Raw genomic sequence first — 27160 nt, 5'->3', positions numbered from 1 at the left:
AGACCAAAAGCGGTGCAAAAAGTGAAATTTATCACTGTAAACAGCTAACACTGAAAAAGAAGATCTCTTATCAATAATTTAATTTTATACTTTAAGGAACTAGAAAAAGAACAATCTAAACCCAAAGCTAGCAGAAAGAAGAAACAGTAACAGATATAAATAAAATAGAAGAATATACTAACCCAAAAGTTGGCTTTTTTTTTCTTTTTTGAGACACAGTCTCACTTTGTTGCCCTTGGTAGAGTGCTCTGACATCACAGTTCACAGAAACCTCAAATTCTTGGGCTTAAGCGATTCTCTTGCCTCAACCTCCCAAGTAGCTGAGACTAGGGCACCTGCCACAACACCTGCCTATTTTTAGAGATAAGGTCTTGCTCTGGTTCAGGCTGGTCTCAAACTCGTGAACTCAGGGAATGTACCCGCCTCCACCTCCCAGAGTGTTAGGATTACAGGCATGAGCCACCTCACCCAGCCCAAAAGTTGGTTCCTTGAAAAAATTTAAAGGAGAAAGAAAAACTGAATTAAAATATAATAAGTAAAGACAAAAAACCAATAATCAAAACTTCCCAACAAAGAAATGCAAAGAACTAGCGGCTCTCAGGGAATATTTATGGAAGAATTAATTTTAACATCACTCATTCTCAAACGCTTAAAAAAAGAAAAGGAGAGAACAGAAATATCTCCTTATTTTGAGGCCAGCATTATCTTGATACAAAAGACATCATACAATAAGAAAACTGCAGACTGATGCCCCTCATAAATACAGATATAAAAATCCTCCACAGAATAATACCAAACAAATACAAAAGCATTTAAAAGATTATACATCATAACAAACTGAGATTTAGCCCAGGAACGTAATACTGGTTCAACTCCGGAAAAACAATGTATAAAACTAAGGAAAGAGACCATATGATTACCTCTACTGATCTTCAACACTCCTTTTTTGTTGTTGTTGTTGTTAAGCAGGCCCAGGTCAGGTTTGAACTCACCACCCCTGGTGCACAGGGCCGAGTCTTCTAACTGCTGAGTAACAGGGGCCCAGCCAACACTCTTTATAAAATCCAATACCCTTGCATGATTAAAAAATAACTCTCAGGAAGGCCAGGTATGGTGGCTCACACCTGTAATCCTAGCACTCTGGGAGGCCGAGGTGGGTGGACTGCTTGAGCTCACGAGTTCGAGACCAGCCTGAGCAAAAGCAAGACCCTGCTTCTACTAAAAATAGAAAATCAACTCTTGAGCGCAAGAGTTTGAGGTTGCTGTGAGCTATGATGCCATGATACTCTTACCCAGGGCAACAGCTTGGACTCTGTCTTGGAAAAAAATAAACAACAACAAAAAACTTCTCAGTACATTAGGAATAAGAAAAATTTCCCAAAATAATAAAGGACAGCTAATGTCACGAAAAGCCCAAGTTAACATTATTCTCAGTAGTAAAAGGCTGAGAGCTTTCCTCTTTGGAACAAGAATAAGACAAAAATGCCTCCTTTTTGACTTTTCTAGTCAACAATGTGCAAGAAAGTCCAGTTAGAGAAATTAGGGAAGAAAAAGAAATAAACATATTCAAATTAGAAAGTAAGAAGGAAAACTGTTATCTACTCACTGATGTCAAGATGTTACAAAGAATTTACAAAGAACTGTTAAAAAAATTCAGCAAAACCTCAGGATAGAACAGTAACACACTGTAACAGAAACATAACCACTTTTCTACAAACAAGGGACAGTAAAATGAGAAAATTCCATTTATAATACCATCAAAAAAAATAAAATACATAGGGATAAATCTTTCAAGGAGGAGCACATTTGTGCACTGAAAACTACAAAACATTGCTGAAAGAAATTAAATTATCCCTAAATATACTGAAAGACATTCACGTGTGCTCATGGTTAGAAGATGTGATATTAAGATGGTAATATACCCTAAAGCGGTCTACAGATTCAATGCAATCTCTATCAATCTCAATTACCTTTTGTGCAGAAAGGGAAAAGCCAATCCTAAAATTCAGATGGCAACCAACCACTGTTCAACTTTTTACTTCTATGAGATCAACTTTTATTGATAGAGTGGGACAGATGGAGAGAACATTAGTTAATGGGTACAAAGTTACAATTAGACAAGAGGATAACATCTTGTGATTCTACTGCACAGTAGGATGACTAAAGTTAACAGTAAGGTATTACATGTTACAAAGTAGCTAGAAGAGAAGGTTTCTTTTCTTTCTTTCTTTTCTTTTTTTTTTTGAGACAGAGTTTCACTATGTAGCCCTCAGTAGAGTGCCAAGCCTTCACAGCTCACAGCAACCTCCACCTCTTGAGCTTAAATGATTCTCTTGCCTCAGCCTGCCAAGTAGCTCGGACTACAGGCGCCTGCCACAACGACTGGCTTTTGTTGTTGTTGTAGTTGTCATTGTTGTTTAGCTGGGCCAGGCCAGGTTCAAACCTGCCAGCCTTGGTGCATGTGGCCGGCACCATAATCACTGTGCTACGGGCGCCAAGCCTAGAAGAGGTTTTTGAATGTTCTCGCCACAAAGAAATGATAAATTCATGAGGTAATAAATATGCTAACTACCCTGACTTGATCATTATACATTGTATACATGTCCTGAAACATCAAAGTGTACCCTATAAAAATGTACAATTATACTATGCCAATTAAAAACAAAAAGAGCAGTTAATTCTCAGCATGAATTCTCACTGCTTGGACCCAGCGGTGCCAGAACTTGGGTATAACAGAAACTCAAGATACAACACATATAAACATTTACACATCTAAATAATAGACCATCTAAATATTTGAATCAATAATTGAACAAATTGGAGGGAGAAATAGATAGTTCAATAATAACAGAATTCAATAAACAATAATGGATAGAACAAACAGAAAGAAGAAAATAGAGGGCTTAACACAATAAACCAACTAGATCTAACAGACATCTACAGAATCGTCTACCCAACAACAACAGGTAGTTGCTGTGGGCAATAGTGTGACAGTTCCTTAAAAAATTAAACACAGGGACGGCGCCTGTGGCTCAAAGGAGTAGGGTGCTGGCCCCATGTACTAAAGGTGGCGGGTTCAAACCCAGCTCCGGCCAAAAACTGCAAAAAAGAAAAAAATTAAACACAGAATTATCATATGATCCAGCAATTCCACTTTTGGATATATACAAAATATCTGAAAGCAGGCTTTGAGAAAGAGATATACTTGTACACTCATGTTCACAATAGCATATTCATGATAGCTAGAACATGGAAAAAAACAAGTGTTCATAGAAAGATGAAGGGATAAGCAAAATGTATTACACACATACACTGGAATATTATTCAGCCTTAAAAAGGAAGGAGAAGCAAGCCTATGAAGCTGGTACTAGCGTGTTCCTCATGATGCAACTATAGCTGTGGAAACCATCTGACCTCCACTATTGGTAGGTCTAGAAGGTACTGAAGTAAGTCTGGTACTTTGGGGGTAGGAAGAATCACTGTTATACGTTGGCTATAACAGCTGTCCCTAGAGCCTCTGTGAAATGCACAAAAGCCCAAAGACTGAAGATGAGGAACAATGAGGACACTCTGGATTAATCAAATTATAGGTGATTCCAGGAACAAGGCCTTAAGTATCCAGTGTCCACTGTCAATTTAACTGACACTTAACTTAATATTAAGTGCAAAGTGGAGCTAATCAGGAAAGTACTTATAATTCTAGCCATCTATGAACCAAAGACTTCTAAACCTTTGGCTGCTTTGGCTAAGAGAAGATGATAAAAAAGATTTCCTGCTACCTTAGGTAATGGCAAGAATCCAGAGTGGTGTAGAACCAGCAAGGAGGTTGCAGCTGTGTGGATTAGGAAAAGCGTTTTCTCCCTGATGATCATAACCAAAATAGAAGCAAAAGAATTAGTCAACAGTTCATATGTGTGATTTGTAATTGTGTTTATTTACATTTTCGTAGCAGGCATGAGAAAAAAGTCCCGTTCTCTCAATGGGACAAATTCACAGAACTATCTTAACACAGACGGTACAAATAAAGCTTGTATGATGTTAAAAAAAAAAAAGAAGGAAATTCTGACATAGGCTACAGGGATGAACCTTGAGAAAATTATGCTCAGTGAAACACGCCAATGAAAAAATAAATATTATTCCACTTATACGAGAGAATTAGAATAGGCAAAATCATACAGACAAAAAGAACAATGGGTTGCTAAGGGGTGAGAGGAGAGAGAAAGGAGTTATTATTAATGAGTACAGAGTTTCAGTTTTATAAGCTGAAAAGAGAGTTAAGGAGATGAATAGTGGTGATGGTTGCACAATATTATTAATGTATGTAATATCACTGAACTGTACACTTTAAAATAGTTGAGGTGGTCTGGTGTGGTGGCTCACACCTATAATCCTAGGTGTGGGAGGCAGAGGCAGGCTGGAGACCAGCCTGATCCAGAGCAAGACCTTATCTTTAAAAATAGCCAGGTGTTGTGGTGGGTACCTGTAGTCCCAGCTACTTGGGAGGCTGAGGCAAGAGAACTGCTTGAGCACAAGAGCTTGAGGTTGCTGTGAACTATGACGCCACAGCATTCTACCGAGGATGACAAAATGAGACTGTGTCAAAAAAAAAAAAAAAGTTGAGGTGGTAAATTCTATTTTATGAGTATTCTGCCACAATAAAAAAAAAAATAGGGAAAAAATTTAAATAATACAAAAGAAGAAAAGAAAGGGGAAAAGAGAAACAAAAAACAAAGTAGATATGTAGAAAACAAAGATAACAAAAGAACAGCTGAATTAACACAGAGCTGCTTATGTTTACAAGAACACTGGAGAGTGTTAAAACTTAGTTTGATAACTATTAAAAATATGTGTTTTAATGTCTGAAAAAGCAAACTGCTTTCCAAAGAACACAGGCCTACAAAGATCAACCGTTACTTCATTAGAGCTTACAGGCAAAAGTAACATGATATTTCACTCTCTATCAAACAAGTGAGCAAAAAAAAAAAAAATCTTAATTATGTGATGACGGAATGTTCCAACAAAATAATCTTAAAAGCTACAATGACCAAAGTTTAAAAACATATACACACACAAAGAAGAGACTGTTCTTTTAAAAAGAACTTTTAAAAGATTTATAATTCTTTCATTCTGCCACTTGCATCCTCATAAAGGGTACTATATTATATAGCACATTCTAGAAAGAAATTTTGTGTGTGAGTGTTGGCTCTTACAGTTGTGAGAGTGATTGTAATTTATCTATTTTTCCTAAGCAAAGTCCAAACTTCACTAAATATAAAACAGATGTCATGGATTTCTTTCACAAAATGTTGGCAGTTACACATTTCGATTCAACTAAAGAAATCATAGAACAAAAATAACTTCATATGTTTCTTAAGTATAAAGCAAAATATAAAGAGAAATTTAGGATAAAAATTCCAAAATGTTATTCTCAAAATACATTCCTGGGAATGTTAGGTCTAAAATTAGGAGAATAATATAAGTTAACTCACTAAAATATTATCAGTCTCTCTAATAAATTACTGATAGGAATGCAAAATGGTATGGTCATTCAGGAAAAGTTTGGGAGTTTCCAATAAATTTAAACATACTCTTATATGACTCAGGTTTTCCATTTCTGATTATTTACCCTAGAGAAAAGAAAAAGTACATTCACACAAAAACCTCTAGTGAAGGTTGACAGCAGCACAAATGTATGTGTACGTATATACAGGCACACATAAACACATATATAAAAATAATATGCTAATTATACATATGCTATATGTAATTATACCTATAATATGCTATATTGAAAATAACCCAAATATCCTTCAGTAAGTGAACTAAAAAACAAACTCTGGTACATACATACAATAAAATGTAGAAGTGCTAGAAATAAAAAACATTATTTCAGCTAAAGAAACAATATGTGAACTTACAGATATGTTGATAGAAATTACCCATACTGAAACGCAAAGGAAAAAAAAGTAAAAGAACAGAGCATCCAAATACTGGGTCAGTACATCAAATGGTCCATCATAGATGTAATTAAAATGGCACAGGGAAAAACAAATATTTGAAAATATATACATGAGGATTTTTACACAAATATACCTTAAAATTAGCACAAAGTGTGGAAAAGCAAAATTAGAGAATAATTTAAGGCAGCCCTCGAACATACGCACAAGTCACGTTAATAAAGACAAAGATAATAATCACAGCAGACTTCCTTCAAAACCTATGCTTCTAGAAAACAATAAAAGAGTATCTTTAAAGATATGAAGAAAAAAAAAAAAAAGTCAACCCAGAATTTTATCACCACCAAAAGTGAAAGCAAAACTAAGACATTTCCAGAAAGCTGACAGAATTCAGGGTCACTAGACTAGCACAATAAGAAACATATGGGCAGCGCATATGGCTCAAGGAGTAGGGCGCCAGTCACATATGCTGGAGGTGGCGGGTTCAAACCCAGCCCCGGCCAAAAACCACAAAAAAAAAAAAAAAAAAAGAAACATAAAAGGGGTGGCGTCTGTGGCTCAAAGGAGTAGGGCGCCAGCCCCCCATGTACTGGAGGTGTTCAAACCCAGCCCCGGCCACAAACTGCAAAAAAAAAAAAAAGAAACATAAAAGGAAGTTCTTAAAGCAGGAATAAGGTGGGGCAAGGTGGCTCACACCTGTAATCAAAGTGGGTGAAGCTCAGGAGTTCATGACCAGCATGAACAAGAAGTGAGACCCATCTCTACAAAATGGAAAAATTAGCCAGAAGTGGTGGCAGACGCTGGTAGTCCCAGCTACTTAGGAGGCTGAGGCAAAAGGATCGCTTGAACCCAGGAGTTTGAGATTCCTATGAACTATGACATCATAGCACTACCCCAAGTGAGAGAGTGAGACACTATCTCAAAATAAAAATAAAAAAAGGAAGGAGGAATGTATCAGTAATTGGAGTCAAGACAAAGAAATGAAGAATGTTTAAAACATAAAAATGAAAATATACAAAAACATGTTTTTTATTTATTTATATTTACCTTTTTTTATTAAATCATAGCTGTGTACATTAATGCAGTCATGGAGTATAATGTATTGGTTTTATACACAATTTGAAATATTTTCTTTTTTTTTTTTTTTTGTAGAGGCAGAGTCTCACTATACTGCCCTCGGGTAGAATGCCTTGGCGTCACACGGCTCACAGCAACCTCTAACTCTTGGGCTTACGCGATTCTCTTGCCTCAGCCTCCCAAGCAGCTGGGACTACAGGTGCCCACCACAACACCCAGCTATTTTTTGTTGCAGTTTGGCCGGGGCTGGGTTTGAACCCGCCACCCTCGGCATATGGGGCCGGCGCCCTACTCACTGAGCCACAGGCGCCACCCAATTTGAAATACTTTCATCAAACTGGTTAACACAGCCTTCATAGCATTTTCTTAGTTATTGTGCTAAGACAATTATATTCTACATTTAGTAAGTTTCACATGTACCCTTGTAAGATGCACCATAGGTGTGCTCCCACCAATTATCCTCCCTCCACCCATCCTCTCTGCTCCCCTCCCCCACCTTTCCCCATATTCTTGGGCTATAATTGGGTTATAGCTTTCATGTAAAAGCTATAAATTAGTTTCAGAGTAGGGCTGAGTACATTGGATAATTTTTCTTCCATTCTTGAGATAGTTTGCTAAGAAGAATATGTTCCAGCTCCATCCATGTAAACATAAAAGAGGTAAAGTCTCCATCTTTCTTTAAGGCTGCATAATATTCCGTGGTGTACATATACCACAATTTATTAATCCATTCGTGGGTCAATGGGCACTTGGGCTTTTTCCATGACTTAGCAATTATGAATTGGGCTGCAATAAACATTCTGGGGCAAATATCTTTGTTATAGTGTAATTTTTGGGCTTCTAGAGATATACCTAGTAGAGGAATTGTAGGACTGAATGGCAGGTCTATTTTTAGTTCTCTAAGTGTTCTCCAAACATCTTTCCAATGGGAACATTATTAGTTTGCATTCCAACCAGCAGTGTAGAAGTGTTCCCTTTTCTCCACATCCATGCCAACATCTCTGGTTTTGGGATTCTGTGATATGAGCTAATCTTACTGGAGTTAGATGATATCTCAAAGTAGTTTTGATTTGCATTTCTCTGATGATTAAGGATGCTGAGCATTTTTTCATGTCTGTAGGCCATGCGCTTGTCTTCTTCAAAGAAGTTTCTCTTCAAGTCCCTTGCCCACACTGAGATGGGATCACTTGTTCTTTTCTTGCTAATACATTTGAGTTTTCTGTGGATTCTGGTTATTAAACCTTTGTCAGACACATAACCCGCAAAATCTTCTCCCATTCTGAGGGCTACCTGCTTGCTTTACTGTGTTCTTGGCTGTGCAGAAGCTTTTTAGTTTGATCACGTCCCAGTAGTGTATTTTTGAAGCTGCTTCAATTGTCCGGGGGTTTCTCCTCATAAAATATTTGCCCAGGCCGATTTCTTCAAGAGTTTTCTCTGCACGCTCTTCAAGGACTTTTATAGTTTCGTGTCCTAAGTTTAAATCTTTAATCCATTGAGAGTCTATCTTAGTTAATGGTGAAAGGTGTGGGTCCAGTTTTAGTCTTCTATAGGTCACCAGCCAGTTCCCCAGCATCATTTGTTAACTAGGGAACCTTTTCCCCACTGAATGTTTTTAATTGACTTATCAAAGATCAAATAACGGTAAGTAGCTGGATTCATCTCTTGGTTCTCTATTCTGTTTCATACATCTACCTCTCTGTCTTTGTGCCAGTACCATGCTGTTTTGATCACTATCGATTTATAGTATAGTCTGAGGTCTGGTAGCATGATTCCTCCTGCTTTGTTTCTATTTCTGAGTAATGTCTCGGCTATTTGAGGTTTTTTCTGATTCCATATAAAACGAAGTATTATTTTTTCGAGATCTTTAAAGTATGACAGTGGAGCTTTAATAGGAATTGCGTTAAAATTGTATATTGCTTTGGGTAGTATGGACATTTTAACAATGTTGATTCTTCCCAGCCATGAGCACGGTCTGTTTCTCCATTTGTTAACATCTTCAGCTATTTCTTTTCTTAGCGTTTCATAGTTCTCTTTATAGAGATCTTTCACGTCTTTTGTTAGGTAAACTCCCAAATATTTCATCTTCTTTGGCACTACTATGAACGGAATAGAGTCCTTGACTGTTTTTTCAGCTTGACTATTGTTGGTATATATAAAGGCTACAGATTTATGAGTGTTGATTTTGTAACCTGAGATGCTGCTGTATACCTTGATCACTTCTAAGAGTTTTGCAGTAGAACCCCTGGTGTTTTCCAGATATACAATCAAATCATCCGTGAAGAGTAAAAGTTTGATCTCTTCTGACCCTATATGGATACCCTTGATTGCGTTTTCTTGCCTAATTGCGATGGCTAAAACTTCCATTACAATGTTAAAGAGCAGTGGAGACAATGGGCAACCTTACCTGGTTCTTGATCTGAGTGGAAATGATTTCAATTTTACTCCATTCAATATGATATTGGTTGTGGGTTTGCTGTAGATGGCCTCTATCAGTTTAAGAAATGTCCCTTCTGGGCAGCACCTGTGGCTCAGTCTGTAGGGCGCCGGCCCCATATGCCGAGGGTGGCGGGTTCAAACCCAGCCCCGGCCAAACTGCAACCAAAAAATAGCTGGGCGTTGTGGTGGGCGCCTGTAGTCCCAGCTACTCGGGAGGCTGAGGCAAGAGAATCGCTTAAGCCCAGGAGTTGGAGGTTGCTGTGAGCTGTGTGATGCCACGGCACTCTACCGAGGGCCATAAAGTGAGACTCTGTCTCTACAAAAAAAAAAAAAAAGAAATGTCCCTTCTATACCAATTTTCTTAAGTGTTCTGATCATGCAGGGATGCTGAAAATTATCAAAAGCTTTTTCTGCATCAATTGAGAGAATAATATGGTCTTTGTTTTTAAATTTGTTTATGTGCTGAATTATATTTATAGATTTACTTATATTGAAACAGCCTTGAGACCCTGGGATAAAACACACTAGGTCATGGTGTATAATTTGTTTGATGTGTTTCTGGATTCTGTTTGTCAGGATCTTGTTGAATATTTTTGCATCAATATTCATTAGTGATATTGGTCTATAATTTTCTTTTCATTTTTGGTCTTTAAAATATAAAAATGAAAATATACAAAAACATGTTTTTTAATTGTTTAAAAATAATTGATAGTCTACAACAAAAATAGTAACAATGCACTGAAGCATATGTAACATACAAAAGTGTATGACTGCAATAGCACAATGGTTGAGAGAGGCTGGACGTGGTGGCTCATGCCTATAATCCTAGCACTCTGGGAGGCTGAGGCAGGTAGATTGCTGGAGCTCAGGAGTTCGAGACCAGCCTGAGCCAGACCACAACCCAGACTCTTAAAAAAAAGAAAAAATAGCATCCTTTCTAAAATACCAGTCCCCTTCTACAAAATGGGAACTCAGTCTAAAAGAATTACCCAAAAGGCTGAGATATTTATTAAGCAACTATAACGTGCCTATTATTAAAGAGGAATAGATAACCCACTATTCTTCCTTTTGTAATTTCCAAATAACAGGTGCTACTTCTAAAGTATGGCTGAACAAAAGGAAATAAATGAATTCTGCTATGATGAAACAGATTCTTGGTTTTCTTCTGAACTTTTGAATAGAATAGTTCCTTTTCTAATTCTTTTGTAGGATGCTTCCCTTGTATTCAGGCAGTACATTTTAGACTTCCTTAAGCTCACTTCTAGTTCCTGTTTTCACTCTGTATTCCCTCCATAGGCTATTTCATTTCTTTTTTTTTTTTTTTTTGAGACAGAGTCTCACTTTGTTGCCCTCCATAGAGTGCTGTAACGTCACAGCTCACAACAACCTCAAACTCTCAGGCTTAAGCAATTTTTGTGCCACAGCCTCCCAAGAAGCTGGGACTACAGGTGCCCACCACAATGCCCAGCTATTTCTAGAAATGAGGTTTTACTCTGGCTCAGGCTGGTCTCGAACTTTTGAGCTCAGGCAATCCACCTGCCTTGGCTTCCCAGAATGCCAGAATTACAGGTGTGTGCCACTGCATCGGGCCTATGATCAAACTCTTTATTACAAAATTCCCTATAGTATGAACCTTACCCACTTTCCTAGCCTCATACCATACCACATTCCTGGGCTCTTGCCTCCATTCTGCCACCCTGGCCCTTGTCAGTTGTTCCCAGATACCATGCTCCCTTCTAGCATAGTGCTCAGCAAAGCCATTTCATCTGCTTAGGACCTCTTTGGTAGTTCACACCTAGTCATTTCTTCAGATGTCAACTCAAGCTTTGGGAAATCATTTCAGGTTCTCCCTGACATTCAAATTCCTTTTTTTTGAGACTGAGTTTCACTTAGTCCCCCTCAGTAGAGTGCCGTGGCATCATAGCTCACACCAACGTCAAACTCTTGGGCTCAAGCAATTCTCTTGCCTCAGCCTCCAAAGTATCTGGGACTACAGAAGCCTGTTACAATGCCTGGCTAATGAGATGGGCGGCTCCCACTCTTCCTCAGGCTGGTCTTGAGCCTGTGAGCTCCGGCAATCCACCTGCCTCGACCTCCCAGAGTACTAGGATTACAGGCATGAGCTACCACGCCCAGCCCAAACTACTGATAAAGTGAAAAATGACAGGCTCGGCACCTGTGGCTCAAGTGGCTAAGGCGCCAGCCACATACACCTGAGCTGGCGGGTTTGAATTCAGCCCAGGCCCGCCAAACAACAAGGATGGCTGCAATGAAAAAATAGTCAGGCGTTGTGGCAGGCGGCGGCAGAAGACTCACTTGAGCCCAGGAGTTGGAGGTAGCAATAAGATGTGATGCCATAGCACTCTAACCCAGGGGGACAGCTTGAGGCTCTGTCTCAAAAAGAAAAACAAAAAATTGACAGATGTAAAGAATATAGGCTTAAATATAAGCCATAAAAATGGTGCTATGCTTTCAGAGACAATCTATTTACATGCCAAGAAAAGGTAAACTTAAAACTGTAGAATGTAAATAGTCCCCCCAGAAATAAATTTATAGCACAGCTTACCTAGACACAAATTCGCTTAATTCTGAACATTCTGTAGGTTCCATTATTATGTTGAGATCAGTAATAGCAGAAGATAATCTTTCCTTATCCTAAAAGATAAAACGTTTATGTATCAAAGAAAAATAAACTTTAAAAATAAAATAAATATGCTTTAAAAATATGCAAAATGAAACGAAATGATTCCAGAAATGGTGGTTATTTGTAAAAAGAACAAAACTAGATCCTTACTTCATACCAAAAATAAAAATGAACTCCAAAAGAACTACTTACCAAGCATGGAAATTATGAAATACTAGAAGACAGTACAAATCTTTAACTTAATATCTAATGAGGGAAAACTTTTAAAGCAAATAATAGAAAATAATATCAACTGATTATAGTATAAAACCCCTAAATATCTAAGTAAAAAAGGACCTTATAATAAAAGAGAACCATTAAACTGATGAAAATATTGCCCATCAGCATAACAAAGAAGAAAAACAGAAAAGAAAAAAAGCAAAGGATGTATTGAATCTAAAAATTTAGAGGTGAAAAACAATTTACATGTAAAAAAAGTCAACCTCATTAGGAATAATTGTAAATTAGAACTATGAGATGACATTTTTACCTATAAAATGAACAATGATTAAAAAATGTTAATGCTGGTGAATACACTCAAACCTGGCATAACTGATATGTTAAGTATCATTTTGACTATGCATAACTTAAGATATTCACATTCTCTGTCCCCGCAATTTGACTTCTAAAGATATTCATAACAGTCCCTCTTATCACAAAAAGCTAGAACCAATTATATACTCAATAATGGGGCCTATTAAATAAACCACTATTTTTATCTACAAATTCAAGTTTTCCTTTTACTCCACTAAAATATCTTCTATTATATATTGGCCTATAATTTGTCCATTTTTGATAATACTGTTTTTGAAAAAATCATATATTGGGTGGCGCCTGTGGCTCAGTGAGTAGGGCGCCGGCCCCATATACCGAGGGTGGTGGGTTCAAACCCAGCCCCGGCCAAACTGCAACAAAAAAATAGCCGGGCGTTGTGGCGGGCGCCTGTAGTCCCAGCTACTCGGGAGGCTGAGGCAGGAGAATCGCCTAAGCCCAGGAGTTGGAGGTTGCTGTGAGCTGTGTGACGCCACGGCACTCTACAGAGGGCCATAAAGTGAAACTCTGTCTCTACAAAAAAAAAAAAAAAAAAGATATATTGACTTTTTATTATCTGTCTTCCAGATATATTACCTTCTTTTCAGTTGCTTCTACAAGTGATTTTTCTCAAGTCTATCTTCCATATTCTACTCCTCTATACTTCTAATGTAGTTTTTAGTACTATAATCATTTCATTTTTCTTTTCCTTTTTTTTTTTAAGACAGTTTTATTTTGTCACCCTCGGTAGTGTGCTATGGCATCACAGCTCACAGCAACCTCCAACTCTTGGGCTCAAGCAATTCTCTTGCCTCAGCCTCCTGCGTAGCTGAGACTACAGGCACCCGCCACAACCATTACCTGGCTATTTTTAAGCGATGATATTGCGCTCTGGCTCAGGCGATCTACCCAACCCTGCCTCCCAGTGTGATAGAATTACAGGAGTGAGCCGCTGGTGCCTGGCCTCATTTTATTTTTCCTATCTTTCTTTTCCCTTTATTCAATTTTCTTTACTCTTTGAGAGTTAGAGCAGCTTTTATTCAGCACATTCTTGTGTTTTCTAGATGAAAAGTGAATTCTTTTATCTGTGAATTTATTTGCATTTTCTTAACTCCCTTTCTTTTCATGGTAGTATTTGTGGCATGATTTTAAGTCACTTTGTCTCGTATGGTGATGGAAGAACTCATCATCTTTGTAACTCTGTGGATCGTATTTGTTAATCAGAAAAGTAAATCTAGCAACTTATGTTATTTCCTAAGACTAGATTTCCCCCTCTGTCTGCACACTCTCTGGTTTGCATTCTTAGGCTGTTGAAGAAATGGATATTAATGATCTATAATCTTTGTTTTTCATCTGCTTGAGGAAATGGTAGGTATTGTTAGGAGTAATTGCAGTTTAAGTAGGCTGTTGGTGGGTATTTACTACCATATCTAATCAAAACATGAATTCCAAAGGCATTCTTATAACTCATTCTTATAAAAAAAAAATGGAGACAAATAACTCAATTAAAAATCTGGCAAAGGACCTGAATAGACATGTCTCCAAAGATAATAAATGAATGGTCAGTAAGCTCATGAAAAGATGTTCAGCATCATTAGTCATCATCTAACAGTTCCAAGTGATCTAGTAATTCTACCCTACTCCCATGAAAACTTATGTCCACTTAAGAATTTACACATGAACATTTATATTGAATTATTCATAGGGGCCAAGAAGAGAAAACAACTATTTCCATCAACCGATGAAAAGAATAAAAATGTGGTATATCCACACAAGAGAATATTATTCAGCAAAAAAGAAAGTAAGAAAGAAAGAAATGAAATGAAATACTGATGCATGCTATAACATGGATGAACCCTGAAAACCATATACTAAATAACAGAAGCCAGAGACAACAGACCACACATTATATGATAAGCACATCCACAGAAAGAAAACAGATTAATATTTGTTTGGGGCTAAGAAAAAGGAGGGTGGATTGAGGGTGATAAAGAATATGGGGTTTCTCTCTCAGATGATGAAAATGCCCTAAAATTGAATGTGGGGATGTTTGTTGGACAACTCTGACTACTACTAAAGTATATACTTAAATGGATGAATTATATAGTATGTGAATTATATATCTCAATAGACCTGCAACCAAAAAAAAAAGGCAGAGGGAAGAAAAGGAAAGAAATCTCAGGGGCACATCTTGTTTCTTATTTGAGTACTTGTGGGTAAATACTAGATTTCAGCCTTTCACCCTTCAGTGCAAAGATTTACTGCCCTCCTCCCCTCTGGCTGAGTTATAGTTCTGTTCAGCTACTAGAAATCTGACCTCAAGATAGTGTTTTGCCACCTCTCTCCTGCCTGTCATGCTGCTAACTAGGTCATTCCTCTATAGTTGGTAAATAAGGGAAGAAACCTTATAAACACCTGATCTCAAGGCCTCTACAGAAGTCTCAGCAGCACATTCCTTCCTACAATGATCCGTTTAATTTAGGCACATAGTTTTCATTATTCTATACGATAAGGATTGTAGGTAGAGATCTTTAAGAAAAATGATTAACTGTGCAAAATGTATATACCTTTCATGAAGTACCCTGTATCAGATCTCAGTGTTTCAATTCAAATGTCGTTAACATTTGGAAGTTGTAATAAGGGATTGCATTCTCTTTAAAACTTTTCCTCATTTTTTTATCATTGCGTTTTTATTGGGTTCCATGGAAAGTAGTCAGACAAACATACTTAATATGCCACTTTCCCTAACTGCCACAAATTCCTTACTACCTATCATTTATTATGATGCTTGGACTACAGAAAGCTAATACATGTTAATACTGATGTCTTGCAACACCACCAGATAGTAAATCTGAGAAACAGAGTTCTATGTCCCAACTACCTTAGACAATAATAAGTGCACCAACATGGATAATTATTCAAATTCACTGGGTAGATTGCCTTAAACAATAATAGGGTTGAAATAGATAATCTATAAGGGCATTTTTTGGTCCTAAAACATCTTATTAATATGATTTTAGGACCAATTTAGGCCAAATATTGTATTAATAAGATTTTAGTATAATATGCTATAAATTCAAAGTTTCATAAATTTTTTTTAAAATTTTCTGATAGCTAAACATCTCCATCTAGTGGAAATTCCATGTTTAAAAAATGTTTTAGAACACATAAGGTTGCTGTGTCTTCACCAATTTTTAATTAGTATCTACAGCAAAAATGTGATCAATGTATAAAATAGTAAAGCCATTTCAGAAAAAAAAATGCAACTATCAATCAGAATTTAGATGTACATTTTTTGTGACCTAATAATCCTATTAGAGAAGGAATTTTTTTTTTTTTTTTTTTTTTGAGTCAGAGTCTCACTTTGCCGCCCTTGGTAGAGTGCCATGGCATCATAGCTCACAGCAACCTCAAACTCTTGGGCTCAAGTGATTTTCTCGTCTCAGCATCCCAAGTAGCTGGGACTATAGGCATCCACCACTGCATGTGCCCACCACAATGCCTGGCTATTTTTAGAGACGGGGTCTCTCACTCTTCCTCAGGCTGGTCTTGAACCTGTGAGCTCAGGCAATCCACATGCCTCGGCGTTCCAGAGTGCTGGGATTACAGGCGTGAGCTACCGCACCTGGTTAGAAATAGATTTCCAAAGGTGTACTTACTCAAGTTGGCCTAGAATATGCTACGATTTACCATTAAATAAGAAAGAAGTTTAAAAACAGGGCGGCACCTGTGGCTCAGTCGGTAAGGCGCCGGCCCCGTATACCGAGGGTGGCGGGTTCAAACCTGGCCCCGGCTGAACTGCAAACCAAAAAATAGCCGGGCATTGTGGCCGGCGCCTGTAGTCCCAGCTACTCGGGAGGCTGAGGCAAGAGAATCGCTTAAGCCCAGGAGTTGGAGGTTGCTGTGAGCTGTGTGATGCCATGGCACTCTACCGAGGGCCATAAAGTGAGACTCTGTCTCTACAAAAAAAAAAAAAAAAAAGAAGTTTAAAAACAATTCTCATGGCTTGGCACCTGTAGCTCAGCGACAAAGGCACAAGCCACGTACACGAGAGCTGGCGGATTCGAACCCAGCCGGGGCTTGCCAAACAATAATGACAACAACCACCAAAAAAAATAACAGCTGGGCGTTATGGCAGGAACCTGTAGCCCCAGCAATTTGGGAGGCTGAGGCAAGAGAATCGTGAAAGCCTAAGAGTTAGAGATTGCTGGAAGCTGTGATGCCATGGCACTCTACCAAGGACTGAAAGACCTTCTGATTCCAGAGTTGTCTGTAATTACTTCCAATGTCTTGTTTACCAGTCGGATCTTCAAGAAGAATCATAATATTTAAAAAGCTCAGTCAGAAAGCAAGAGTTTTTAACATACCCAGGAAGAGCATGCTCTTTCAGCAGCACCTTGTTAGTTAAAACCAAGCAGTCCCAAAACACCTACATACTTCTAAATGTGAACAAAGACGTCTCTTTAGCAATTCAGCAATTACTCTGTTCGATGTCTTTCAAAGAATATGAACATTTCCTCTCCTTAGTTTTGCCTGTATTCCTAAACTAAAAGCATGTAGAACAGAAACTGCTAGAAGTCCCCAGTCTTTATTATTCTTCTTTCTCTCAATTATTCACTGGCCACATGCCCATGCCTAAGGAAGACAAAACTTCCAGCATCCTTTGTACTGATTTATTGATCATTAAAATGTTAATGAAAATAAAGGGCATACAATTTCTAGAAAGTATTCTTCAGGAGGGAGACAAGATGGCTGGCTGAAGCCAGCTTTCCACAGGGGCTCCCGTACAGAAGGAGATTTAAATAACAGAAATTTACCATGTAACCTGGTGGATTAGAGCTGCACCAAGACATAAGTTTGAAGAACATACTTCAACCCTGCCGAGGCCAGCTACGACCCCAAAGATACAAACAAAAGGTACAAAATCCATCACCAAGCGAATGGGAGTCCCCTCCCCCATGACAATGGCTCAAGAGTACACCATAAACAAATGAGCAGAGTTCAAAAGTCCTCCCATTATACTCCACGGAAGACGCTCTAAAAACTGGACCTACTTTCCCTACTAGGGTGCCATGGCAGTCTCCTGCCAGGCATAAAACTGTGTAAAACTGTATATATTCTCGACCTGCAATTCTGAGCTCCCAGCACTCCCCTCCACTCTCACTCTGAGGTCTAGAGGCCTGTCCCCCAGGAGTCCAGATTCTTGGGTGATTTCTCGAGGGGTGTGGACAGGACCTGGACTGAAGCCGTTCAGTGCTGATTCTGCACCACGGGAGTGAGGAGAGAACGATCAGAACAGCAGTGCCCCAAGGCGCAGAGCAGCAGCCGTTTTTGGCAACAATAGGGCGGGCTCACCCCTGGATATTCTGCAGTCACACCCCTGATCCTCTGAGCAACCAGAGGAGGCTGGGCATCTTCTCAGGTGGCAACCACCAGAGAACCAGATCTGGGACAAAAACGCAGGCCCCATGAGTATAGGGTTTGCCTGAGGCAGTACTGGCCTGGGCGGAGCTTGGGGAATAGAAAATGACACATAGTGCTGGCTGACTCCCAGGATGGGGCTGACCCAGAGGACCACATTACTGAGCCTTAGACACCCGGCCCTCAAGGGATCATCAGCCTAGACAAAGGAGGGCAGGAGGCTAGAACTGACAGCTAACCGCGCTGAGAATACAAACCCGCAACAGCAAAGATAGGGCCTGAGGTGCAGGTTCTGTGAACTCAAAATAACTTCTCTTCTACAGGGGAATTTAGCTGGGACAGAAACAAATTCCGCTAAGTTGCTCTGTTCTGTCAGTAACATCAATCAGGGGCAAGCTAGAACAGAATGAACATACCCCAGCCTCCATCAAGTGCCCCAGGTTGTCAGGCCTCACCTTCCCCAGCAGGATAGAGGCAGAAAGCAGCGGCCTGGCTGAGCAGACATAGATTTCCCTGTGATTCAGGCAAGTGCAAACCCCTGGAGTATCTGCTGATTGGAGGCAACTGTGTCACAGTCCTGCGGGGTTATCAGTGACTGGGTGTGACAGAGGTGCAAGTTGGGGAAGGAGGCATCAACCTTTCCAGACAAATAAATTTGCTGGGTGAGTCCACCTGACTTCACGCAGTACCGGAGCAAGTCATATTTGAGTTGTTAGCAGACTCCTGCGATCTAGTTGCCAGAGACCTTTTAAACTCTCCCAACTGAGACAGATGCTGACTGAGACGATTGACTTGAACCTTTTGAACTGAGCCAACCGCCCGAGGACTATCCAACTAGTGCCCTGGGTGTGTGGTTGTAGAAAGGTTAGATTTTCCTTTTCCAATTGTTGCCTGTGGAGGGCGGGGTGACTTAATTGCTGGTATTTATCCACAGCTGAGACTTCAACACAGAGGAACTGTTTCACTAGGGTCGGACAGAGATCAGCTGAAAAGAAGACAGAGCCACTTAGCCCCACCACACCAAGCAGGTCCCCAGTTTCTCAGGCTGTAGCACTGTAAGAGTCCTCAGCAAAGCTCCAGGGGAAAAGTCAAACAGTGTAAAATAATGGGATGGAATCAGCGGATAAACCCAGGTAACATGAATAACCAGAGTAGATCAACCCCCACAAGGAAAGATATGTTAGATGTAACTGAAGATCTCATTCATAAACAGAGAGCCAAGATGTCAGAAATCGAATTCAGAATTTGGATTGCAAACAAGATTAATAGAATGGAGGAAAATTTGGAATTGGAAATTTGAACAGCAATTCAAAAGTTGGAATTACAAATTTGAGGAGAAATCCAAACATTGTCTCAAGAATTCAACGAATTTAAAAACAAAACCACCAAAGATTCTGACACACTGAAGAAAGAATTTGCAGACATCAAAGATCTGAAAAATACAGTAGAATCCCTGAGTAACAGAGTGGAGCAAGCAGAAGAAAGGATTTCTGACATGGAAGACAAAGCATTTGAACGCACACAAACTCTCAAAGAGAAAGAAAAATGGAGAGCAAAAATGGATCATTCTCTTAGAGAGCTCTGGGATAATTCGAAGAAGGCTAATATCCACCTCATTAGAAACTCTGAAAGCAATGAAGTGGCTTCGCAAGGCACAGAGGCCCTTCTCCATGAAATCATGAAATAGAATTTTCCAGACATGCCAAGAGATTCTGAAATTCAGATAGCAGACAGTTTCAGAACCCCCGCATGACTCAACCCAAATAAGACATTCCCCAGGCACATCATAATTAACTTCACTAAAGTTAACATGAAGGAGAAAATTCTGAAAGTAGCCAGACTTACGAAATCCATTACATACAAAGGGAAGAATATTAGAATGACAGCAGCTCTCTCTGCTGAAACTTTTCAAGCCAGAAGAAGGTGGTCATCGACTTTTAATCTCCTAAAACAAAATAACATTCAACCTCGGATCCTGTAACCAGCTAAACTGAGTTTCATTTATAATGGAGAAATTAAATACTTTAATGACATTCACATGTTGAAGAAATTTGCTATAACCAAACCAGCTCTTCAGGATATTCTCAGACCTAACCTCCATAATGACCAGCCCAATCCTCCACCACAATAGTAAACTCACTCAGAATCTTTTGATCAAATTCCAATTTCCACAGTGGCAAAAGGATTAAAAATGTCCTCTGGACGTTCAAAAAACTCAATACGCAAAATTTTACCAGACTTATCTATATTCTCCATTAATATGAATGGGTTAAACTGTTCTCTAAACAGGCACAGGTTGGCTGACTGGATACAAAAAAATCAGGACAGATATTTGCTGCATACAAGAATCTCATCTTACCTGAAAAGATAAACATAGACTCAGGGTGAAAGGATGGTCGTACATATTTCAGGCAAATGGTAATCAGAAAAAAGCAGGTGTTGCAATTCTATTTTCAGATGAATAGGCTTTAAACCAATGAAAGTAAGGAAAAATAAGAATGGTCACTTTATATTTGTTAAGGATAATACTCAATATGATGAGATTTCAATTATTAATATTTATGCACCAAACCAGAATGCGCCTCAATTTATAAGAGAGACTCTAACAGACACGAGCAACTTGATTTGCTCCAGCTCCGTAATAGTCGGAGATTTTAACACTCCTTTGGCAGTACTGGATCGATCCTCCAATAAGAAGCTGAGCAAAGAAATTTTAGTTTTAAACCTAACCATCCAACATTTGAATTTAGCAGACATCCACAGAACATTTCATCCTAACAAAACAGAATACACATACTTCTCATCAGCCCACGGAACATACTCCAAAATCGATCACATCTTAGGTCACAAGTCTAACCTCAGTAAATTTAAAGGAATAGCAATTATTCCTTGCATCTTCTCATACCTCCATGGTTATAAAAGTTGAACTCAGTAACAATAGGAATCTGCATACTCATACAAAAACATGGAAGTTAAATAACCTTATGCTGAATGATAGCTGGGTCATAGATGAGATTAAGAAGGAATCTTAAATTTCTGGAACAAAACGACAAGGAAGTGCCACGAATTGATAACACGAATTATCAGAACCTCTGGGATACCACAAAGGCAGTTCTAAGAGGGAAATTTATAGCACTGCAAGCCTTCCTCAAGAGAATGGAAAGAGAGGAAGTTAACTTAATGGGACATCTCAAGCAACTGGAAAAAAAAGAACATTCCAACCCCAAACCCAGTAGAAGAAAACAAATAACCAAAATTAGAGCAGAATTAAATGAAATTGAAAACAAAAGGATTATAAAACAGATCAATAAATCAAAAAGTTGGGTTTTCTGAAAAGGTTAATAAAATAGGTAAACCTTTGGCTAACCTAACCAGAAAAAAAAAAAGAGTTAAATTCTAATTTCATTAATCAGAAATGAGAAAAACGAAATAACAACAGACTCCTCAGAAATCCAAAAAATCCTTAATGAATATTATAGGAAACTTTATTTCAGAAATATGAAAATGTCAAGGAAATTGACCAATACTTGGAAGCACGTCACCTTCCAAGACTTAGCCAGAATCAAGTGGAAATGTTGAACAGGCCTATATCAAGTTCTGAAATAGCATCAACCATACAAAATCTCCCTAAAAAGAAAAGCCCGGGACAAGATGGCTTCACCTCAGAATTCTATCAAACCTTTAAAGAGGAATTAGTACCTATATTACTCAACCTGTTCCAAAATATAGAAAAAGAAGGAAGACTGCCCAACACGTTCAATGAAGCAAACATTACCCAGATCTCCAAACCAGGAAAAGACCCAACAAGAAAAGAAAATTATTGACCAATATCACCAACTAATATAGATATAAAAATATTCAACAAGATCCTAACAAACAGAATTCAGCAACACATCAAACAAATAACATCATGACCAAGTCAGTTTTATCCCACGGTCTCAAGGCTGGTTCAATATATGTAAATCTGTAAGTATAATTCAGCACATAAACAAATTAAAAAACAAAGACCATATGATTCTCTCGATTGATGCAGAAAAAGCTTTTGATAATATACAGCATCCTTCATGATCAGAACACTAAAGAAAATTGGCATAGAAGGGACATTTCTTAAACTGATAGAGGCCATCTACAGCAAACCCACAGCCAATATCGTATTGAATGGAGTTAATTTGAAATCATTTCCACTCAGATCAGGAACCAGGCAAGGTTGCCCATTGTCTCCACTGCTCTTTAACATTGTAATGGAAGTTTTAGCCATCGCAATTAGGCATGAAAAGGCAATCAAGGGTATCCATATAGGGTCAGAAGGGATCAATCTTTCGCACTTCGCAGCTGATATGATTGTATATCTGGAAAACACCAGGATTCTACTGCAAAACTCTTAGAAGTGATCAAGGTATACAGCAGCATCTCAGGTTACAAAATCAACATTCATAAATCAGTAGCCTTTTTATATATCAACAATAGTTAAGCTGAAAAAACAGTTAAGGACTCTATTCCATTCATAGTAGTGCCAAAGAAGATGAAATATTTGGGAGTTTATCTAACAAAGGACGTTAAAGATCTCTATTAAAAGAACTATGAAACTCTAAGAAAAGAAATAGCTGAAGATGTTAACAAATGGAAAAACGTACCATGCTCATGGCTGGGAAGAATCAACATTGTTAAAATGTCCATACTGCCCAAAGCAATATACAATTTTAAGTCAATCCCTATTAAAGCTCTACTGTCATACTTTAAAGAGCTTGAAAAAATAATACTTCGTTTTATATGGAATCAAAAAAAACCTCGAATAGCCAAGACATTACTCAGAAATAAAAACAAAGCAGGAGGAATCATGCTACCAGACCTCAGACTATACTATAAATCGATAGTGATCAAAACAGCATGGTACTGGCACAAAGACAGAGAGATAGATGTATGGAACAGAATAGAGAACCAAGAGATGAATCCAGCTACTTACCGTTATTTGATCTTTGACAAGCCAATTAAAAACATTCAGTGGGGTAAAGATTCCCTATTTAACAAATGGTGCTGCATGAACTGGCTGGCAACCTGTAGAAGACTGAAACTGGACCCACACTTTTCACCATTAACTAAGATAGACTTTCAATGGATAAAAGATTTAAACTTAGGACATGAAACTATAAAAGTCCTAGAAGAGCGTTCAGGGAAAACCGTTGGAGAAATCGGTCTGGGCGATATTTCATGAGGAGGACCGCCACAGCAATTGAAGCAGTATCAAAATACACTACTGGGACCTGATCAAACTAAAAAGCTTCTGCACAGCCAAGAACACAGTAAGTAGAGCAAGCAGACAGCCCTCAGAATGGGAGAAAATATTTGCAGGTTATGTCTCCAACAAAGGTTTAATAACCAGAATCCACAGAGAACTCAAACATATAAGCAAGAAAAGAACAAGTGATCCCATCACAAGGCTGCGCAAGCGACTTGAAGAGAAACTTCTCTGAAGAAGACAGGCGCACGGCCTATAGAAATATGAAAAAATGCTCATCATCCTTAATCATCAGAGAAATGCAAATCAAAACTACTTTAAGATATCATCTAACTCCAGTAAGATTAGCCCATATCACAAAATCCCAAGACCAGAAGATATTGGTGTGGATGTGGAGAAAAGGGAACACTTCTACACTGCTGGTGGGAATGCAAACTAATAACGTTCCCATTGGAAAGACGTTTGGAGAACACTTAGAGAACTAAAAATAGACCTGCCATTCGATTCTACAATTCCTCTACTAGGTATGTATCTAGAAGCCCAAAAATTACACTATAACAAAGATATTTGCCCCAGAATGTTTACTGCAGCCCAATTCATACTTGCTAAGTCATGGAAGAAGCCCAAGTGCTCATCAATCCACAAATGGATTAATAAATTGTGGTATATGTACACCATGGAATATTATGCAGCCTTAAGGAAAGATGGAAACTTTACCTCTTTCACGGTTACATGGATGGAGCTGGAACATATTCTTCTTAGTAAAGTATCTCAAGAATGGAAGAAAAAGTATCCAATGTACTCAGCCCTAGTATGAAACTAATTTATGGATTTCATATGAAAGCTATAACCCAGTTATAATCTAAGTATATGGGGGAGAGGGAGGGGAGGGAGCGGGGTGGCTGGGCAGAGGAAGGGTGATTAGTGGGATTACAGCTATGGTGCCTCTTACAAGCGTACATGTGAAACTTAGTAAATGTAGAATATAAATGTCTTAACACAATAACTAAGAAAATACCAGGAAGCCTATTTTAACCAGTGTGATGAAAATATGTCAAACGGTCTATAAAATCAGTGTATGGTACCCCATGATCGCATTAATGTACACAGCTATGATCTAATAAAAAAAAAAAAAAGTATTCTTCAAAGGAAAAAAGGTTGAGCTTTTGTTTTCCCAACCCCTTCCTGATGCCTCAAGTGCCACTGTGATAATAGCATCATGATTTGGAAGTCTTGTATGGTTGTTAATGATGGAGCCTGTATTATAAGGCCACCATAATAGCCTTTGAAAACTTACCTTAGTTTTATTTAAGTAATAGAGAAATAAATATGTAGTACTTCGAACCACCTTTGTTTTATTTCATTTATTTATTTTGAGACAGAGTTTCACCTTCTTGCACTGGTAGAGTACCATGGCATCATAACTCACGGCAACCTTAAACTTTTAAGCTCAAGTGATCCTCTTGCCTCAGACTCCCAAGTAACTGGGACTATAGTTGCACACAGCAACGCAGGTATTTTTTAGAGATGGGGTCTCACTCTTTGGCTGGTTTTGAACTTGTGAGTTCAAGCAATCCACCCTCCTCAGCCTCCCAGTGTGATAGGATTATAGTCATAAGCCAGGGCACCCAGCTGAACCATCTTTATTTTAAATTTTTCTGTCAGACACAGCTAAGCTAACTCTAACTCATTCATCCTGTGAGCTAATAGTATGTCAGGCCATGATCAAATGGTCACAAAAATTTCAATCATGCTTTGGTGGCATGGAATCAGAACATTAGCTTAAAATACTATTGAGGTCTGGGTCAATGCCAACTGCCTGATAGGAAGCAAAGAGTATGGTCACTGCAGCAGTGGTGGCAGGACCTGAGTGGCAGAGTAGCTGCTACTGGATCTCCTAGGCTTCAATCCTATCTGTGCTGCTTCAGGATAGCCATCCAGTCCTAGCAGGCCAAGCCAGCACAGGAACTGAGGAACCCACTGAGAGTTTACACTAGACATGCTTCTGGTAAGGCAGCAGGAACATATCACATTATCAGGAGTGTATCGTTGTGACCTCATCCTTATCTGACACAGAAAGACATTAAACTGCTATTTGACACTTTCCATGAGAGGCTTAAGGTGACTAAGGTATGCAACTTAAAAATAGTAAAGTTAAAACATTGCCATTATGTTATCTCTTAGGCCATAGCCCAATAAATAAGCACACAAACAAATCTTTGGGCACAACCCATCCTAGAAAGTACAACTCCACTGAGCAGCTCATTCGCCTCAGTGTCAAACAACAGATTTTCCTTTTTCAGTTGGATTTGTGGACATGCCTCCCAAGCAGAAGACTTGGATTCTTGGGATTCTAGATTTTTTCCACATAACTCATGAACAGTGAAAGAGATGAAAATCTACAGAAAAAAAAAAGCCTGCAAGACCCCAGGGCTATTAGGATGCCCCTGAGCATGTTTACTGGACATAATATATTGGAGTGCAGATGATCTCAGAGATGGAACTGGACTTCAGGCTTATGACTCTACCAACCTGCCATGGATAGAAGTCATGGCCTATTAATGGATGCCAACATGCAGAAAACCATTCAGTGTATCACAACTCTGAGGTCCAGATCACATTAGCCACAAAGAAAATGTAGTTGGTCATACTATGTAAACTTCTACAATGGGACAATATCCAGGACTCCCTGGCCCACTCAAAGGAAAAGTCTATCCAATCCATTTGGGTCCATGCTTTGCTTTAGTCTTCAGCAAATTATCTTTGTGGTCATGCAGAACAACAATATCACCTTAGTGACTTTGTGTAATCCCAAGGCCTGGTGCCCACATAGGAACATGTAATGCCTCTAGGGCTACTCACCACCCATACCCCTGACACAAGAACATACTGATATGTATATGATATTCTGGTCAACAGGCCTTGGCAATGCCACACTGTACATTTTTTTTGGTCACCTTCCCAGTGTTGAAGGGTGACCACGAAAATGTATTGTGGCACTGACCAGGTGATGGAGGTGTGACACACCAGTGGTTATGCATGCTTAAGTTAAAATGTTTGGACATATAACATTTTATGTTTGAAAAATGTTTGAAAAAAATGTTTGAAAAAAAATAATGGCTGCATCTGTACTAGATGCATCCTCCAGCTTATTCTCAAATTGCCAGGATGAGTGATGGCAAATGGGGATATGGACTGCAAAACAAAATCCAGATAACTGGACCCAGTCCTTAGGACCAATTAGGGCATGGCTGTGTCATGTCAGGTAAGGTCTGGACTCCATAATTGACTGTCTCATACAAAATGGGAAACTTGGGGCTCTTTTTGTGGCTGAGTACATTGACAAGGTCCCAGCACATGCCCCTGAGCATAAGCAAGCAGCTTGTCCACAGAATTTGCTTGTGACTACTACTTTATACTTGCTTTATTTATCTGATAAGCTGAGGACAAGGCAGCCTGCTTTGTCCTTACTCATTCCATTATTTTTCTTTGCTCACATTCCCTGTAGGCCCAACTGGCAAAACCAACTGATTGAAACTGCTTTTGGCAATCATAGCATGAGTCCTGCCTTAGTCAGTTCTCAAATTATGCCTGGATCTGAATCTTCTCTGAGCCAGCCTCTGAAGATTTTTTTGTGATTTTTGGCCACGGCTGGGTTTGAACCCACCACCTCCGGCATATGGGACTGGCGCCCTACTCCTTGAGCCACAGGTGCCGCCCTGAAGATTTTTTTTTTTGTTTCTGAGACAAAGTCTCACTCAGTCGCCCTGGGGTTGAGTGCTGTGGCATCATAGCTGACAGCAACCTCAAACTCTTGGG

General features: G+C 38.9%; 1 protein-coding gene across 1 annotated transcript in view; it reads right to left on the bottom strand.

Moving 5' to 3' along the window:
- CENPP (centromere protein P) overlaps nucleotides 1–27160 on the bottom strand; it is a 274112-nt gene that overhangs the window by 233984 nt on the left and 12968 nt on the right. Inside the window, exon 4 of the mRNA XM_053577754.1 lies at nucleotides 12037–12125. Coding sequence (XP_053433729.1) covers nucleotides 12037–12125 — 89 coding nt within the window. The remainder of the gene's footprint in view (nucleotides 1–12036; nucleotides 12126–27160) is intronic.

Source organism: Nycticebus coucang, chromosome 2, assembly GCF_027406575.1.
Source record: "Nycticebus coucang isolate mNycCou1 chromosome 2, mNycCou1.pri, whole genome shotgun sequence".
NCBI lineage: Eukaryota > Metazoa > Chordata > Mammalia > Primates > Lorisidae > Nycticebus > Nycticebus coucang.
The sequence above is the reverse complement of the archived record's forward strand: the minus strand, read 5'-3'. Positions and strand labels throughout refer to the sequence as shown.